General features: G+C 36.2%; 1 protein-coding gene across 1 annotated transcript; it reads right to left on the bottom strand.

The window, feature by feature from the left end:
- Positions 1–11,296: 11,296 nt before the first annotated feature.
- LOC138095618 (spindle and kinetochore-associated protein 2) lies at positions 11,297–11,898 on the bottom strand. Its single transcript, XM_068991611.1, has 3 exons — positions 11,866–11,898; positions 11,475–11,737; positions 11,297–11,366 (listed from the first exon to the last, which is right to left on the bottom strand). The coding sequence occupies exons 1-3, from the start codon at positions 11,896–11,898 to the stop codon at positions 11,297–11,299; spliced, it is 366 nt and encodes a 121-aa protein (XP_068847712.1).
- Positions 11,899–18,326: the final 6,428 nt, after the last annotated feature.

The raw sequence follows: 18,326 nt of genomic DNA, 5'->3' as shown, positions 1-18,326 counted from the left end.
AAACTGGTCAGCTCTCTTCCCACTTTATCTCTTTTTTGTAATATCTTGCCACATGTAGCCAACAGCAATGAACACACAACATTTTGTTTTCCAATCTTCCCCTTAAGCTATAGATTTATTACATGATCTGTCTTCCAAGTTAGCTGTGAACAACAGTTTTATGAAATGTTTCACCACTGTAGATCTTAGATTACTCTCTCTCCATCCTCTGAAAATGGTTTCCTTCCTGCTTGCCATCTCTTAATTATTTTAGGTTCTTGTTATGGTAGCACCTCACTTCAGATAACAGTTTCTACCTTAAATGAAGATGATGTAGATTTTGCTGCAGTAACAACCTGAAATTCTCAGTGGCTCAAAACAATAAAAATTTATTTATCACTCATGCTACTTGTCTTCACAATGTGGAGCAGAGCTCTTCAACTACCCCAAATAGACAGGGAACCTCTCTACCAATGTTCCCAAAGACAGAATGCTTACCCTGGGGGACACTCCAGACTCTTAGGGTTCACAGGAAGGATAATTCTTAAGGACTCAATATCTGGGTCCTCAATTAACATATACACTTAAAAAAATTGATCTGGCTTATTTTTAAAATCAATTTTTAAATCTCAATGGCTGAAATAGAACTTTCTGATTCATATAGAAGTCTAATAGTTGGTAGGGAGATAGGTGCTTAGTTACTCAACATCTACCTGGTGGAAGAGGGAGGAAAGAGAGCAGCTTGCAGATCATGCATTGGTAATTGTTACAGACCAGACTGGGAAGCAACATAAATCACTTCCATTCATATTCTGTTGTCCAGAATTCAGTTTACGTGGCCATGTCTAACTTCAAGAGGTGCTTTGTGCCTATGAAGGAGAGGAGGTAGGTAGGTTGGGTAAACAGCTAGTCAGTCTTTGATATAATGGTGGATATCAAATTATTAAACTATTCAGTTTCATTTTTTGCACACGTAAAAGAGAAAAGTCACAGTCTGTTTTTAAAGGCAGTATTTAAAATGCCATGGAAAATGTCTTTTACAACTATTTTAACTTATGATGAAAAATTTTATATTTCCTTCAAAAGGAGCAAGGACCAGTAGCAGTAAGAACTGCCAATACCCAATCTTCATTTCTAAATACTGTTCTCTGGATCCTTGTATACATATGGCTGAGTCCCTTCACTGTTCACCAGAAACTAGCACAATATTGTTAATTGGCTATACCTCTATACAAAATGTTTTTGGTGTTGAATAAGCAAATACCATTCTCTAACACACATTCTCTACTGAAACGAATCAGGACTCCTAGGAGAAATGGCTGATTCTTGGTTGGGGCAGGGAAACACAAGATGAGCTTATAGCATCTTGTGGTACCAGGAAGTCTGAAAGTGCTAAAAAATTAATAATAATTGAGCATGTCAAAGAGACACAAGCATCAAACTGAAGGAACTCTCAATGGCCAAAGCTGGAACAATTTGAGCAACAAAATAATGTGGTGTTAGGTTATAACCCAAAGTATAAAGTACATGTCCACAAGGCCATGGTGGTATAGATAAATGATTGAAATAAATGGGAGAGAAGAGAAAACATTCCTTACAGAAGAATTCCACATAATTTATGTAGATATTGCCCCCTCCTAAAGTAGACCTTAGTAACCACCTCTCTTGCTTTGGAATTAAGCTGGACTTAGTGACTCATTTCTAAAGAACAGAGTGTAGAATGGGGAAAAAATGGTAACTTCACAGTGAAGAAACCTGCAGGTACCATCTTAACCAAGTGACTAAGGTTAACATTACTGGTGGTGTCATGTAGATATCATGTATACCCTAATATGGTGTAATAAGAAAGGAATTTCAGTTCTGTGGCATTCTTCCCCCAAACCCATAATCCTAGTTTAATCATGAGAAAAATCTCAGACAAGTATAAATTGAGAGACATTCTACAGAAATATCTGACCTCAGAATTGCCAAGGTCATTAAAAACAAGGAACATCTGAAAAACTAGAGAAGACTAAGAAGAAATGGCAGCTAAATGCAATGTGGTATTCTAGATTGGATGATGGAATAGAAAAATGTTGTTGAAAAAAGCTAATGAAATCTGAATAAAACATGTAGTACAGTTAATAGTGATGTCCCAGTGTTGGATTCTTAGTTTTGACAAATGAGCCCAATGATGTAATATTAAGGGAAACTGCAACTGAGTATAAGAGGACTCTCTGTACTGTCCTTGCACTTTTCTTGAAATCTAAAATAGCATCAAACAACTGTTTAGTCTTCAAGATTTGTTTGGAAAGCATCTCCTCATTCTGTCCACCAATCTTAACCTATTATGTCATGAACTTGTCCACTCTGAACAGTGTCCACTTGTCCACTCATGAACTTCGCACTCCCACAATCAAAAGACCAGCCTTAAACATGACTTCCCCAAACCCTCTATATATCCTGTCTTTGCCTTCCCTCCTCTGAAATGCACTTAAAACTTGATATTGGAAATGGTGATTTTTTTTTTCCTTTACCACAGTATATAATAACCTCTGCTTTGCTTTCTCCATAGGTTCTTTTGATAGCTCTTCAGTAGGAGCCATTGTTTTAAAAGAGCAAACGTTAAAGACATCTTTTCTGGAAATTGTATGAATCAGGAATTAGATGATATCATAAATTTCTTAATAATTTTCTTTGGTGTGGTAGGGAGGTTATATATATAAATATCCTTTCTCCTAGAACATGCTTGCTAAATTATTTAGGGGTAAAATGTCTATTTAGCAGTAAACTAGGGGTAAAGTGTCATGGCACCTGCAATTTATTTTTAAGTGGTTTAGGAAAAAAATACACAAAAAATATGACCAAGTGTTGACAAATATTAAGTCTATTCTAGGGAGAAGGTAATGGAGGGTTTCAATTTTTTTTTTTCATTTTTCTATACATGTGGAATTTTTCCTAGTAAAATGTTAATAAAAATGATAAATACTTATAAATTTCAAATTAAAGGCCATGTAGATCTGTATAATAGTTGTCTGCAGATTAAACAACACAATAGTTATGACAGTGGCAATTGCATGCCATTTGAATGGTAGGTAGTTCCACTATACATATTAAAATATTAATACTGGGATGCACATGTCTGGAATACAGAAATCCCAATCTTTGTTGAGCTGGTACAGTAATGGAAAGAATGCTAGGCTGGGAGTAGGGAGCATAGAGTTTTCTAATCTTGGGTCTGTTACTATTTAGCAATGAGACCTTAAAGAAATCACTTATCTTTTCTTGATCCTAGTTTCCCTATTATGAAAAGACAGAATTAGGTAAGTGCATAGTATTGGATGTTCTAGCTAGAGTCATTAGGCAAGAAGTAAAAAGCATCCAAATTGGAAAGGAAGAAGTAAAATAATCTCTTTTGAAGATGATATGATCTATAGGTAGAAATCCCTAAAGATTCCACAAAAAAATACTGTTAGAACTAGTAAATTCAGCAAAGTAGCAGGATATAAGGTCTTTCCAGATGGTACAGTGGTAAAGAATCTGCCTGCCAATGCAGGAGATGCAAGAGACATGGGTTCAATCCCTATAGTTTTGTAGTGTTGTCTGAAGTCTGGTAGGGTTATATCTTCAGCTTTGTTCTTTTTTCTCAGGATTACTTTGGCAATTCTGGGTCCTTTATGATTCCATGTAAATTTTAGGATTGGCACTCTTGTAAAGAGAAAAAAAGACAACCACTTGAGCACATTCTTGAGGGCTTATTTCTTGATTTTCTATTCCATTGGTCTATATGTATGTCTTTATGCTGTTACTGTGCTGTTTTGATTATTGTAGCTTTGTAATAAGCTTAAAAAATCAGAAAACATGAGTCATCCATTTTTGTTCTTCTTTTTCAAGATTGTTTTGGCTATTTTGGTCCTCTTGTCATTCCATATGAATTTTAGGAGAGGTTTTCTATTTCTGCAAAAATGTCATTGAGATTTTGGTAGGGATTGCATTGAATCTGTAGATCACTTTGGGTAGTAGTAACAGCTTAACAACATTAAGTCTTCCAGTCCATTAAAAAGAGATGTGTTTTCATTTATGTATATCGTCTTTAAATTCCTTCAGCAATGATTTATAGTTTCCATTGTACAAGTCTTTAAACTCCTTGCTAAGTTAATTTGTATTTTGTTCTCATTGATGCTATTGTAAATGAAACTGTTTCCTTAATTTTCTCTTCAGATTGTTGTTAGTATACCGAGATTTACCTGATTTTTGTATATTAACTTTATATCCTGCCGTGTGCATGCTCAGTCACTCAGTCATGTGTGACTCTTTGTGACCCCATGGACTGTAGCCCACCAGGCTCCTCTGTCCATGGAATTTTCCAGGCAAGAGTACTGGAGCAGGTGGCCATTTCCTACTCCACCATCTTCCCGACTCAAGGATCAAACCCCCATCTTCTGGAGCTCCTGCACTATCAGGAAGATTCTTTACCACTAACGCCACCTGGGAAGCCCCAGTAGAAGATCACTCAGCCATAAAAAAGAATGCAAGAATGAAATAATGCCATCTGAAGCAACATGGATGGACCTAGATGTTATCATACTAAGTGAAGTAAGTCAGACAAAGACAAATATCATATGCCATCACTTATATGTGGAATCTAAAAAAGATACAAATGAACTTATTTACAGAATAGAAACAGACTCACAGACATAGAAAACAAATTTATGGTTACCAAAGGGGAAACAAGGGGACGGATAAGTTAGGAGTTTGGGATTAACAGATACAAATGACTGTATCTAAAATAGATAAACAATGAGGTCCTTCTGTATGGCACAAGGGATTATACTCAATATCTTATAATAAACTGTAATGGAAAAGAATCTGAAGAGAATATATATATATATATATATATATATATCTCCACAAAAAAATGGGTAAAAGACTTGAATCGACATTTCTCCAAAGAAGGTATTCAGTTCAGTTCAGTCACTCAGTCATGTCCAACTCTGTGACCACATGGACTGCAGCACGCCAGGCTTCCCTGTCCATCACCAACTCCCAAATTTTACCCAAACTCATATCCATTGAGTCGGTGATGCCATCCAACCATCTCCTCCTCTATTGTCCCCTTCTCCTCCCGCCTTCAGTTTTTCCCAGCATCAGGGTCTTTTCCAACTAGTCGGTTCTTCACATCAGTTTGGCCAAAGTATTGGAGTTTCAGCTTCAGCATCAGTCCTTCCAAAGAATATTCAGGACTGATTTCCTTTAGGATGGACTGGTTGGATCTCCTTGCAGTCCAAGGGACTCTCAAGAGTCTTCTCCAATACCACAGTTCAAAAGCATCAATTCTTCGGCGCTCAGCTTTCTTTGTAGTCCAACTCTCACATCCATACATGACCACTGGAAAAACCAATAGCTTTGACTAGACAGACGTTTGTTGGCAAAGTAACGTCTCTTCTTTTTAATATGCTGTCTAGCTTGGTCATAGCTTTTCTTCCAAGGAGCAAGCATATTTTAATTTCATAGCTGCAGTCACCATCTGCAGTGATTTTGGAGCCCAAGAAAATAAAGTCTCTCACTGTTTCCATTGTTTCCCCATCTATTTGCCATGAAGTGTTGGGACCAGATGCCATGATCTTCATTTTCTGAATGTTGAGTTTTAAGCCAACATTTTCACTCTCCTCTTTCATCAAGAGGCTCTTTAGTTCATTGCTTTCTGCCATAAGGGTGGGTGTCATCTGCATATCCGAAGTTATTGATATTACTCCCAGCAACCTTGATTCCAGCTTGTGTTTCATAAAGGCCAATAAGCACATGAAAAGACATTTAACATCGAGAATCATAATGGAAATGCAAATCAAAACTACCCTGAGATACCACTTCATATCGTTAGAATGGCAATCATCACAAAAACAGAAAATAACAAGGAGAGGATGTAGAGGAATTAGAATATTTGATCACTGTTGATGGCTTGTAAAATGGTCCAACTGCTATGGAAAACAGTTACGGTGGTTCCTTAAGAAACTAAGCATATACCCAAAATGACTAAAAGCAGGGATCATGATTAGCTATTTGTATACCCACAGTCATAGCAGCATTTTTCACAATAGCTAAAATGTAGGTGCAGTCCAAGTGCCAATATACAGATAAAGGGAAAGGTAAAATGTGGTGTATATATATACAATGGAATAGTCAGCTTTAGAAAGGAAGAGAATTCTAATTTCCTTCGTACCGTCAGGACATTATGCTAAGTGAAATAAGCCCATCACAAAAAGACATACTATATAATCCCACTTATATAAGTTACTTGGAGTAAGCAAAATCGTAGAGACAGAAAGCAGATTGAAACGGGAGTGGTTTAATGGGTATAGAATTTCAGTCTTTCAGGATAGAGTTATAGAAACAGATTGTCATGGTTTCACAACATTATCAACATATTTTTTGATAATTCCTCATTTTCTCAATGTATTTAATACTACTTAACTGTACTCTTAAAATCGCTAAGATGGTAAATTTTTTAGGTTTATTTTACCGGAAGAAAAGAAAATTGTCCACAGGGAAACTCCAAACTAACAGAACATTTTCACATATTGACTCTACCTACTTATTTAGGGTGAGAGGAGGTAGTTCTTTCCTCCCAAGATGGGTAAAAGATTGACTTGTGTAACTAAATTATGGGTCCAGGGAGAGAAAACCTCAACTCAGTAACCAATATAAATGTTTTAATTATTGTTCTTCCTGTTTGTCTTCTTTAAAGTCATCCCATAGATAAAACAAAAATGCTTACTTCCCTGCACCCCACACCCCCCGAATGTAACAAAAAAACTTCTGGGTCAGGAATGTTTTGACTACATGCTTGCTTTATACATTACAATTCTATTTGTTATATGTGTGCTTTAATACATAGTGAAGCTGAATATTCTGATAGTTTCATGCTCAGTTTTCTATTCTGGTTTTATATTTTTGGCTTCTCTTTGTTACCTTAGGGTTTTTCCTTATATACAAGTCCCTCAACACATTTCAATTTATCTGACCTTTGAGGAAGAGTTTTTACACATATTTAGTTTCTACCCGACTGGAATTGTTAGCTTGGATGGAAACAAAACAAAAAACAGAACTGACGGGGACTTTTGCTTCATGCCAGAATGTGATAAAGAGACTGGATTCACACTGTCACGTTAAACAAACAAACAAAAATAGACAAAATGTATGAAAAAAAGGTGTATCCCTCTCCTTTGTATGCTGTAACAAATTACCACAAACTTTGTAGCTTGAAGTAATGCCAACTTATTTTGCATTTCTGACAGTCAGAGTCTGAAATGGATCTCACTGAGCTGAAACTGAAGTGTTTGCAGGAAGATTTAGGGGAGAATCTGTTTCCTTGATTTTTCTAGATTGTGAGGATGGAAAAGTGGCTTATGCATTCGTTAACATAGCTCCCTTCCATCTTCAGACAGGTCTGCTGCTGTCTTCACATCTCCTTCTCTGACTCTTAACCCTCCTGCATCTTATTTCACTTATTAGGATGCTTGTTATGACCTTGTTAAATCAATATTTCCTAATTATAGCAAAAGGTGTGCAGTGGTGAGCCACAGTTCAGCAACAGGCTACCAGAGAAGTTGAAATAGATCTATTACTTCTCTAGGAAGTACATGAAATCCCTTGAGAAGCTACAGGTTGAAGTCGAAGTGAAGGTGGGGAAGGCAATAGGGCCCGGGGCACATGCTTCGATTTTAGGATCTGTGGATGGAATGCTTTGGGCTTTCTGGCTCAGACCAGAGTGGTCAATTCAAACCAAAAAAAGCTGAGTTCTCATAATCTTTTTAGAGGTCTCATCTAAAGGGCATTCGAGACGGCCATGAGAGGTGGGGGAGAAGTTGGGGAAACTCATATCAAGGACTCACATTTGTTTGTGACTCTGCGGGGTCTTAAACTGATACTAGCCTCCCTCATGCAAGTGCATGCCCTGGATAACAGCCTGCAGCAGATTATTACATAGAGAAGAAGAAAGATGGAAAAACCCAAGAGATTTCTTTTTGGAAATTATACAAAGTAGAAGGTGGTGAAGTACTGTATGTGAGACACTAAAAGAAAAAAAAAATCCTGTCAACCTCGCCTTCTAATCTCATTGAAAATATCTTTCAAAAAGGAAGGCAAGATACTTTGCCATATATACAAAGCTGAAATAATTTAATGCCTGCAAAATTGTGCTGCAAGAAATACTAAATAAATCCCCTAAGGAGAAGGAGACTGATAAGATGAAAACCTAAAACTACACAAAGGAATGAAGAGCACTGGAAATGGTGAAAATGTGGGTAAATATAAAATATTCTTTCCTTCTATTTAAGATATTAAAAATATATATAATTGGCTGGCCAGTCTCAAGAGACTACTTCTTATATGAGTCTGTTTATCTGAAATGGCCAGAAGAGGTATATCTGTAGAGAGAGAAAGATTAGTGGTTGTCAGGCACTGGCAGGGGGAGGGCAGGGGATAGGGAGATAATGGAGAGTGACTGCTAATGGGTATGGGGTTTCTTTTTGGGGTGATGAAAATGTTCTAAAGTCGACAGTGATAAAAACTGCACAACTCTATAAATATACTAAAGACCACATATATTGTGTTGCTGCCTGATATTTGCTGTACTAAGTGGGCTGTAGTATGTAAGGACTCTAAAATATGGCCAAGAGAAAGAGTAAAAATTATATAGGGTGTTAACTTCTTACACAAAGAAATGGAAAATTCTGTTATATGTCAGACAACACTCCTAAATGAATGTCATATTTACCTCATGTCCTGATATATACATATCCTAATATTGCAGTTAATATTTACATCTAATGCAAACATTTATCTGATATTTGCTGATAAATTGTACAGAAGTAGCAGTCCTGAAAATTGTAGCCAAGATCAAGGTTCTTTTGCTCCCTGATTGTTCGCTTCTGTGTAGTGCAGCATTCTTGCCATTAGGTGGCAGTCGAAATCAAGACAATGATTAAACTGTTTCCTTGTGGCTCAGCTGGTAAAGAATCCGCCTGCAACGCAGAAGACCTGGGTTCGATGGCCTGGGTTGGGAAGATCCCCTGGAGAAGGGAAAGGCTACCCACTCCAGTATTCTGGCCTGGAGAATTCCATGGACTATAGAGTCCATGGGATCACAAAGAGTCTGACATGACTGATTGACTTTCACTGTCACCTTAACGTGTACTAATGACATTATTTATATTATTCAGTGGACATGTTTCTGAGAAGTCCTGTGAAAATTGAAAGACACTCTAAATAATACAACATTTTTGGGGACCAGAGTTATTTGACAAGGCAAATCAGCACCCATAAGAGATAAGTTCTTTTTTTAAAGAAAGAAGCTTTCTAAAAACTGAAGTATCATATACACAAAATGCATAAAGCTAAGTACTGCCAATTGGAAGTATCACTATAAAGTGAAAACACTTGTATAAGCATCACCCAGATAAAGTGAAAGAACACTACCAGCATCTCAGAGGACCCCCTTGAGTTCCCTCCCAATCATTACCCTCTTCTCCCGAGAGTTAAACATTATCTAGACCTCTAACATTATATTTAGTTCTTCTTGCTTTGAGAAAATATACAAATGTAATTGTGTATTATATATTCTTTGTGTCTGGCTTCTTTCATTCAATATTTTTGTTACTTTTACTTGATGTATTTCATTCTTTTTTTTGGTAATTTATTTCATTATATTAATGTACTTCTATTTATCCATTCCATTACTGAAGGAAATTAGGGTTGTTTCTGGTTAGCTATTAGAAATAATTGCTGCTATGTACATACTTTGTAGATGCCTTTTGTTGCACATATGAATGAATTATTTTGAGCAGATATCTAGAAGTAGAATTATTGGGTCATATAGCATGTGATAGCTCATTGTTCCACATTTTTACCAACATTTGGTATTATCAACCTTTTAAATTTTAACCGTTCTGATATACGTGTAGCAATCTTTCATTGTGGGGTTTATTTTTATTTTTATTTTTTTTTAAGAAATGAAACATTTTTAATCTGAAAGTACAGTATCTTGAAAAGCACAGTAGGACAGGACAACAGGGGCTGGCATCGAGCGAACAGGCAAGAGTTACTGACTAGAGAGGGAGGGGAGGTGGGAGATGGTAGAGCTGAAGGGGCATCAGCAACAGGAGACAGGGCAAGCTGCGATTTCATACCTGCAGTTAATGGCACAGGCTCTGGTTCCTTGCTGGATTCAATTCTGTCTACCTTCTTGAAAGAACAATCCAGTAATGTCTGAGTGGTGGCTCTTTTTTTCTCATCATAGACGCCACAGTAGCACTGGATTACATTCTGAATGGCTGCTGCAGCCTTCATGTTCCATCCTACATTCGGGTCCTGTGCCTCAAAATCTAACAGTGCCTCCTCAAACAGAGCTAACTTACGTGATTAGGGGAAAACACATGCTTACGTCTTCGAACGTTCACAACTTGAAGGTTCATATCTAGAGATTTACAGTAGAATAAACTGAGTGAAGTCGCTCAGTCGTGTCCAACTCTTTGTGACCCCAGGGACTGTAGCCTACCAGGCTCCTCTGTCCATGGGATTTTCCAGGCAATAGTACTGAAGTGGATTGCCATTTCCTTCTCCAATGAATGAACTGAACAAGTACAGTAATGCAGACTAGAGGAGAACAAAGGTATATTTCAGGTCCCTGAAATGTGACAAGGACAATCAGAAACAGCATTAGAAAGCAGAGCTCATGCTCAACATTGGCAGGCAGAAGGAACAGGACAAAAATAAAAGTGAGCTGTCACAGAAAAGCCAGCTTTCTACTAAGTTAGGTATTGTGGGAGACTGTTAAGTCACATATTACCAGTCTCACCATAAGGTGACCACATCTGCGATCAGAATTTTCAACAATAAAATTATTTACATATGTATAATACAGTACAAATATTTTTCTAACCTTTAATTTCCCAAGCATGTTCATTCACATCTGACTGACTGATAGTATGTAATATTCTTTTGCAATAGGTCAGTCAGGACATCTGTTATCCCAGTTATACAAAAACAGATACAAAATGGTGTTGGGATTTCCTTGCCTGAAATTACTAAGCATGTGTGCATGTATTTTAAAAATCTCTTTATTTCCATTCTGCCCCTTTGGCTGAACTTTATTAATACAATATCTGCCCTTCTCTTGTATCCCCCTCTTCTGTGGAAGGCATCACTATCCAGTCACCCAAACCAAATCTCCTTTGTCATCTCCCGACCAATAGTCATCAACGTTAACAAGACATCTTCCCAAATGTATGGGATTGATTTCTTCCCCATCAGAGTTCCTTTTTGCAAGTCCATTTCTTCCTCATAAGTCTGACAGGTGAGCTCTTAATTGCTCTGCCGCAGTTTTCTCTTCTTCAGTCAGTGGTAACAATGCAACTCAAATAGTGACAAAATTTCCCTCTTCTATCTGAAAAACAGGAAATGATATTATTCTGGCAAGACTTTGTTCTCCATGATTCCATGTTTCTCTTTGTGATCTCTCCAGGTCTGTTTCCTTCTGCAGTTCCTGTATCAAGGTCATAGTCTTGTTGAAAGTAGCACAAATGCAGCTCTTAGTCTCTTTCTGCTCCACAGCAATTGGTTTAAAGCGAACTTGCAAAGTTTGATATCGAGACTTTATTGCTGACAATTCCTTTAAAAGTGTAACTGGATTTTTCTTGCCTGCTGAATCAGGATAATTAGTCTTGATTTCATATTCCAGCCTGTACTGAATGTAGTCCAGATCAGAGTCAGCTTTCTGGAACTCTGAATAGCAGATATCCCGTGATCTTATTGAAGCAAGGTTCTATAAATCCCCTCTTGATATTTGGCAATTTTATGTATATGTCTACATTATTCTGGTGAGATGAAGCTCCTTTAAGGATCCATAGCCATCAGTTCCAGCTTATCGACCTCCGCCTCCATGTTGAATAGTCCATTGTGGGGTTTAATATGCATGTCTCTGGTGTCTAGTAAGGTTAAACACTTTTTAATGTATTTATAGACTATTTGAATATTTTCTTAAGTGAAGTGCTGATCCAGGTATTTTGCCATTTTTTTATTGTGTGGTCTATTTTTATTGTTTTATAGTTCCTTACATAGTCTAGATATGAGTCTTTTGTTGGGCGTATATATTGCTAATATATTCTTTCATTCTAGGCTTTTCATTGTCTTAGGAGAACTTTTTGATAAATTTTAATGTACTCTAATTTATCATTTTTTTCCTTTATGGTTAGTGCTTTTTGTATCCTATTTAAAAAATTTCCACCTATACTGTCATGAAGATGATCTTATATGGTATGTTCTAGAAGTTTCATTGTATTAATTTTCACAGATCAAAAGTCTACCTGGAATTGGATTTTGTATATATCATATGAAGTAGGGGTAAGATTCATTTTTTTTCCATGTGGCTATTTAGGTGATGCAGCACCATTTGTGAAAGAGGCTGTAGCTTTTCTACTCTGCAGTGCCAATTTGGATGTTTGATGTTCAGATTTTTTAAAGCTGTATCAAATTTGTGTAAAATAATGTTCATATTTTACAAAGTTCATCATTTGGTAGAGCTTTCTGGGGAAAAATGTCATTAAAATCCTTTAATATGTAGACAGTTGTACAACTTTGACAAAACCTGAGCACATTTGATTATAATAGGATATAGTTTCATCATTATCCAAAATGTATTGCATTTTCTGGGGAGTTTAAAACTCTCCTTTCTTGAGGAATTTAAAGTAAAGGATAAACAATTTTCTTGAAGTGAAGCAGATTATATAGACTTAGAGATGAACCTGTTGACACTTTAAAATCAATTAATTAACCTCAAAGTTTGCATTAAACTTTCTTGTTAACTGTTCTGATACAAACCTTTGAAGATTTTAATTACCATGAAGTTGGGGGAGTATGAACAGATTCAACCATTAGAAAACAAACATAATAATGTAAATAATATATATTAAAAGTAATATAGAATCAAATGTTTTCACTCCTACCTCTTCATAGTAGGCTTGGTAAAGAATGAAGAAAACAAACCATGAATTTTGTCCCCAGATGTTTAAAAAACAAGATTGTGTGGTTTTAAACAAGAGGTATTATACTCTAAAATTATTTCTGTACTTTATATCTTTTATTCTTTAATGTAGATTAATTCATTTACTATTTCTTGAAATTTATGATTATAAATTTTCATAGATGGCCTTATCTGGCTGTCTTTCTATTTAAGCCTTGCCAAATTATCTCTTGTACTTAAATACATTTAAATATATATCTGCAAATATACTTCCTTAGAAAAGCAGCAATGGAAAAGATAACATGTTTAGATTAGAAATTTGGGATTCATAGTTGAATTGACTTTCTCTATACTTAAAAATAATCAACCTTAAGGTTGCTTCCTATTTTTTTTTGTTTTGTTTTGTTTTCTTCATGGTTAATAAGCACTTAACTCACCTCTGCTGAACTTTTGCCAGGAATGTGGAAGTCATTGTTGCTTTCATGGTCTTTCTGAATTCTTTTCATTAATTTTTAAACACTTTCTTTTAATCTGGATTTCTGAACAAGTTTTAAAATGGTAACAAACTGATGTCATTTTCACATGCTATTTAAAAAAACTTTCAAGTTTGAGGGAATTTATTCATTTTTTAAAAATCTACATTTCTGTGAATTTCACAAAGCTAAAATAATTAGCTCTTACCAATTCTTTTCCTGTACAGAAAAGTGCAATTAGGAACATTATTTCATAAATAACTTTCACTTTAAATTTTCTTTTAAATCATATTTTAATTTCAGTTTATTGGTAATTTGAAAGCAAACAAACTAAGAATGAGATAACAGTTGTTTGACATAAAATAATCTAAAAATCAGTGCTGGAAATATGACTTACCTATATCTACAGGCAACTTTAAAGCTTATTTATTCTTTAATAATGGATTCTTATTTAATCCATTATTTAACTTAATCTTATTATTCAATCCATTATTATCTGGAACCTTTCATATCCATTTATTAATGTTAATTGAGTACCTATTCTGTGCCGAGAATAAATCTGTCCTCAAAGAAGACAGATACGTAAGAAGACTGAGTTGTATTCTGCTTAAAGGACGGTAAGAACATACAAAGAAGCATCAAGTTCAAAGTCAGGAGAGTAAAAGAAGAGGGCAAAGGAGATTCACGGAAGACGTCTCAGAGTCATCACACGTGAGATTTGCCCTTTAGATCTTGTAAGAGTTAACCAGATGGAGAGGGACACATGCACAGAGGCTTGATAGGGTACCCAGGCAGTTGTGCAATTACCCGCAGCTGGGATGGCTGGAGTTTAGGAATAAGGGCCAAGGAAAGAAGGAGATGGGCAGAGGGATAGTTAGAGGCCATATATATCATGAAGTTTCTTGAATATTATCATTCTAGAGAAAATACAAAATTCACAGTTCTGTAAATTTTTTTTTCTTAAAAATGTGAACTTAAGGGTTTTAGTGTGACTATCCTTCCTGTGTCTTTTAACCAACAAAATATTTAGGATCCTTCATGGGAAAATTTGGATCACTGTCTTCCAAAGAATAAAGGAAATACTACCCATAATGACCTCAGAAAATTAAATATGAAAGCTGAAGGATAATTTGTAAGAATGCCCAGGACTACTGTCAATAGAAGAATACCAGACACTATTTTCTAGGGCACAGGTTCATAATAAGGTCCACAGTTGTTTTTGTAAATGAGTCAAATGCATTGCATACACTGTGGTACAGTCATGTAATTTATGGCATTCCTTTCCTCTGGGCATAGAATGCTAACAAAAGGGAATAAAAATTATTTTTTTTCCTCAGCATTTGTGTTTGCCAATTTTGCTGAAATGGAGAGAGCAGGGATAAAGAAGAGACACCATTTTTTAAGGCTGATTTCAGAAGAATGACCCAAGTAGTGCTCCAGCACACTCACCTGGGGGCAGTTTTCTCTTTGCAGATTTAATCCTGAAAACTGAAGTTGTTCCTTCAATATTGAAGAATATCTGCTATGTAGTGGGTAGGAGGAGGTTGTCAAAGGTTGAGAAATAACCAAAGAAAACCCATGAATCACTGAAGTAGTGATGAGTAAAAGGTTATTGTGCACATACCGAAAAGAACAGCTTGCAAAGTGGGAGCGCTCAAACCAAAACATGGAATGAGGCTCAGGGGTATGTTATCATAAAGTAGCTTACATAGTGAGAAAACAGGACCATTTATTCTTCACAGTGGTTGGTTATCATATTAGAATTTTCAGTGGTTACATCATATCAACCTTGGATAACAGTACAAATTCTGGTTATGATTTCCAGAGGCATAAGCAAGAAATGACCCAGGTCAGGTAAGTCTCCCCCAAACAAGCTAAATTAAGCTTTATTTCTTTGTCAAAGGGATTTTGTCTGCTCAGAATTTTCAAGGCTGATCTCCCTTTTTTTAAACAAGATAAATTGTGAACAGGCGGGCGGTTGCTGATGCAGGTTCCTGATGTAGAGAATTCCTGTGATTCCAGAACACTAGCAAGGGTTTCAGAAATGGCAGATTTTGGTAATCCTGGCCACAGCCACTAGAACTGAAGAAAAGGCAAATTACTTAACAGAGGAGTAAGCAACTCCTCAATTACTCCATGTACTCTAGTAGCCCAAAACATTAATTCAGAGTCTTAAATATTGAGCTGTTTCCTGTCTCACCATCCAGAGTGTGGACTGATTTGACTCACCTGTCAGTTCTACACAAGTACCCTTCAGCATAGCTAAAGTGAGTCATTCATTTTGGGGGTTTTTTCCTTGGAAATACAGGGGATGGTATGTGTGTGAGAGTGGAGTGTGTGTATTTGGATTTGTTGTTTTTTAGCAAATGCCATAGAATAGCGTGTGTGTGTGCACGTGTGATTTCAATGTATAATCAAAATACATTGGGGAGTTAAAAAAAAGAAACACAGACAAACATTATGGCTCAACTGCTGGAAATTTAGAAATTCTGACAATAGGCCTAGTGTGAAGCCTTGGCACTGTTGTTATTTTTGCAGTTTTAGATAGATAACATGTGGATAATACAGTAAAATTAAATAGTACAAAAAATTAATAATGAAAAATAAAACATCTTTCACCAGAGTCTCCAAGTTCCCCTCTCCTTCAGTTTCTTGTGTGTCTTTCCAGAGGTATTCTCTGCATATAAATGCATATTTTAAAGTTCCTCCCTTTAAACAAAAATGATAGCATCCTTTTACCAATGCTCTCAACCTTGTCAGGCACAAAATTTTAAATAAAATCTCCAAGAGATTTTGAAACAAATTCTTCATTAAGAGCCACTGAAAAAAGCTATGCTTTTGTTCCTCAGAAAAAGCTATAGGCAGTTATTTAAAATCTTTTATGTCCCATTTCAAGTGTTTACCAACTCCCTCAAACCCATGGTCCAAATTCATCTGGTTGAGACTCCCCGACCTAGGTTGTTTAGGATCAGCCTGTGTACTTAGTATTGCCACCAGATAAAAAAGAGGATGTCCAGTTAACCTTCAATTTCAGATAGACAACAAATATTTTTTTGTTTTTTACTGTAAGTGTATCCCATGTAAGAATTGCAATATCTGAAACAAATTTAACTGGGAGTCCTATATTTTTGCTAAATATGGCAACTCTACAGAAAATTTTGATCTACTGGAAGCTATTTAAACTAATTCTCTGTAGATTTTCCTGTATTAGAGATGACCTAGATTATAACTACAGGACCAGCCTCTTCAGGCTAAAGCCAATCCTCAGAATTTAACCAGAAATTGGATAGTTTTTGGTTTATTTTGAAATATGTGGCTTTAACTTGCTGTTTTTTCTAATGAGATAAAACTGTATTATACAACAAAGTGGTCACTAAAATAATTCTATAATTTATATATAGTAGATTATTTTTCTTTCAAAGAATTTAAAATATCTAAAGACTGAGATATTTTGGTATTTAAAATAAGCATTAAAATCTTAGCTAATTGGGTTTGGACAAGGATGAAGAGAACCAGCCTAGAGGTGTTTTTTTTTAAGTGTAACTGACAATGTTAGTTTCAGGTATACAGCCTAATGATTTGCATTTGTATACATCCTGAAATGATCACCACTGTAAGTCTACTGAGAAGTAACTTTTATTGATTAATTAAATAATCTTTATTATGAAAAAAAGTAATATTAAGTCAGTGCTTAATATTAAGCACTGACATAATATTATTTGATTAAGCATAAGTTTGAGCATTCTTTGGCAATGCCTTTCTTCGGGACTGGAATGAAAACTGACATTTTCCAGTCCTGTGGCCACTGCTGAGTTTTCCAAATTTGCTGGCATATTGAGTGCAGCACTTTCACAGCATCATCTTTCAGGATTTGAAATAGCGCAACTGGAGTTCCATCCCCTCCACTAGCTTTGTTCATAGTGATGCTTTCTAAGGCCCACTTGACTTCACATTCCAGGATGTCTGGCTCTAGGTGAGTGATCACACCATTGTGATTATCTTGGTCGTGAAGATCTTTTTTGTACAGTTCTTCTCTGTATTCTTGCCACCTGTTCTTAATATCTTAAGCTTCTGTTGGGTCCACACCATTCTGTCCTTTATCGAGCCCATCTTTGCATGAAATGTTCCCTTGGTATCTCTAATTTTCCTGAAGAGATCTCTAGTCTTTCCCATTCTGTTGTTTCCCTCTACTTCTTTGCATTGATCGCTGAGGAAGGCTTTCTTATCTCTTCTTGCTATTCTTTGGAACTCTGCATTCAGATGCTTATATCTTTCCTTTTCTCCATTGCTTTTCGCTTCTCTTCTCTTCACAGCTACTTGTAAGGTCTCCCCAGACAGCCATTTTGCTTTTTTGCATTTCTTTTCCATGGGGATGGTCTTGATCCCTGTCCTCTCTACAATGCCATGAACCTCATTCCATAGTTCATCAGGCACTCTATCTATCAGACCTAGTCCCTTAAATCTATTTCTCACTTTCACTGTATAATCATAAGGGATTTGATTTAGGTCATTCCTGAATGGTCTAGTGGTTTTCCCCACTTTCTTCAATTTAAGTCTGAATTTGGCTATAAGGAGTTCATGATCTGAGCCACAGTCGACTCCCGGTCTTGTTTTGGTTGACTGTATAGAGCTTCTCCATCTTTGGCTGCAAAGAATATAATCAATCGGATTTCGGTGTTGACCACCTGGTGATGTCCATGTGTAGAGTCTTGTCTTGTGTTGTTGGAAGAGGGTGTTTGCTATGACCAGTGCGTTCTCTTGGCAAAACTCTATTAGCCTTTGCCCTGCTTCATTCCGCATTCCAAGGCCAAATTTGCCTGTTACCTCCAGGTGTTTTTAGAAAAGGCAGAGGAATCAGAGATCAAATTGCCAACATC

Source organism: Capricornis sumatraensis, chromosome 2 (genome assembly GCF_032405125.1).
Source record: "Capricornis sumatraensis isolate serow.1 chromosome 2, serow.2, whole genome shotgun sequence".
Lineage (NCBI taxonomy): Eukaryota > Metazoa > Chordata > Mammalia > Artiodactyla > Bovidae > Capricornis > Capricornis sumatraensis.
Note: the sequence above shows the minus strand (reverse complement) of the source record. Positions and strands in the feature narration are given on the sequence as shown.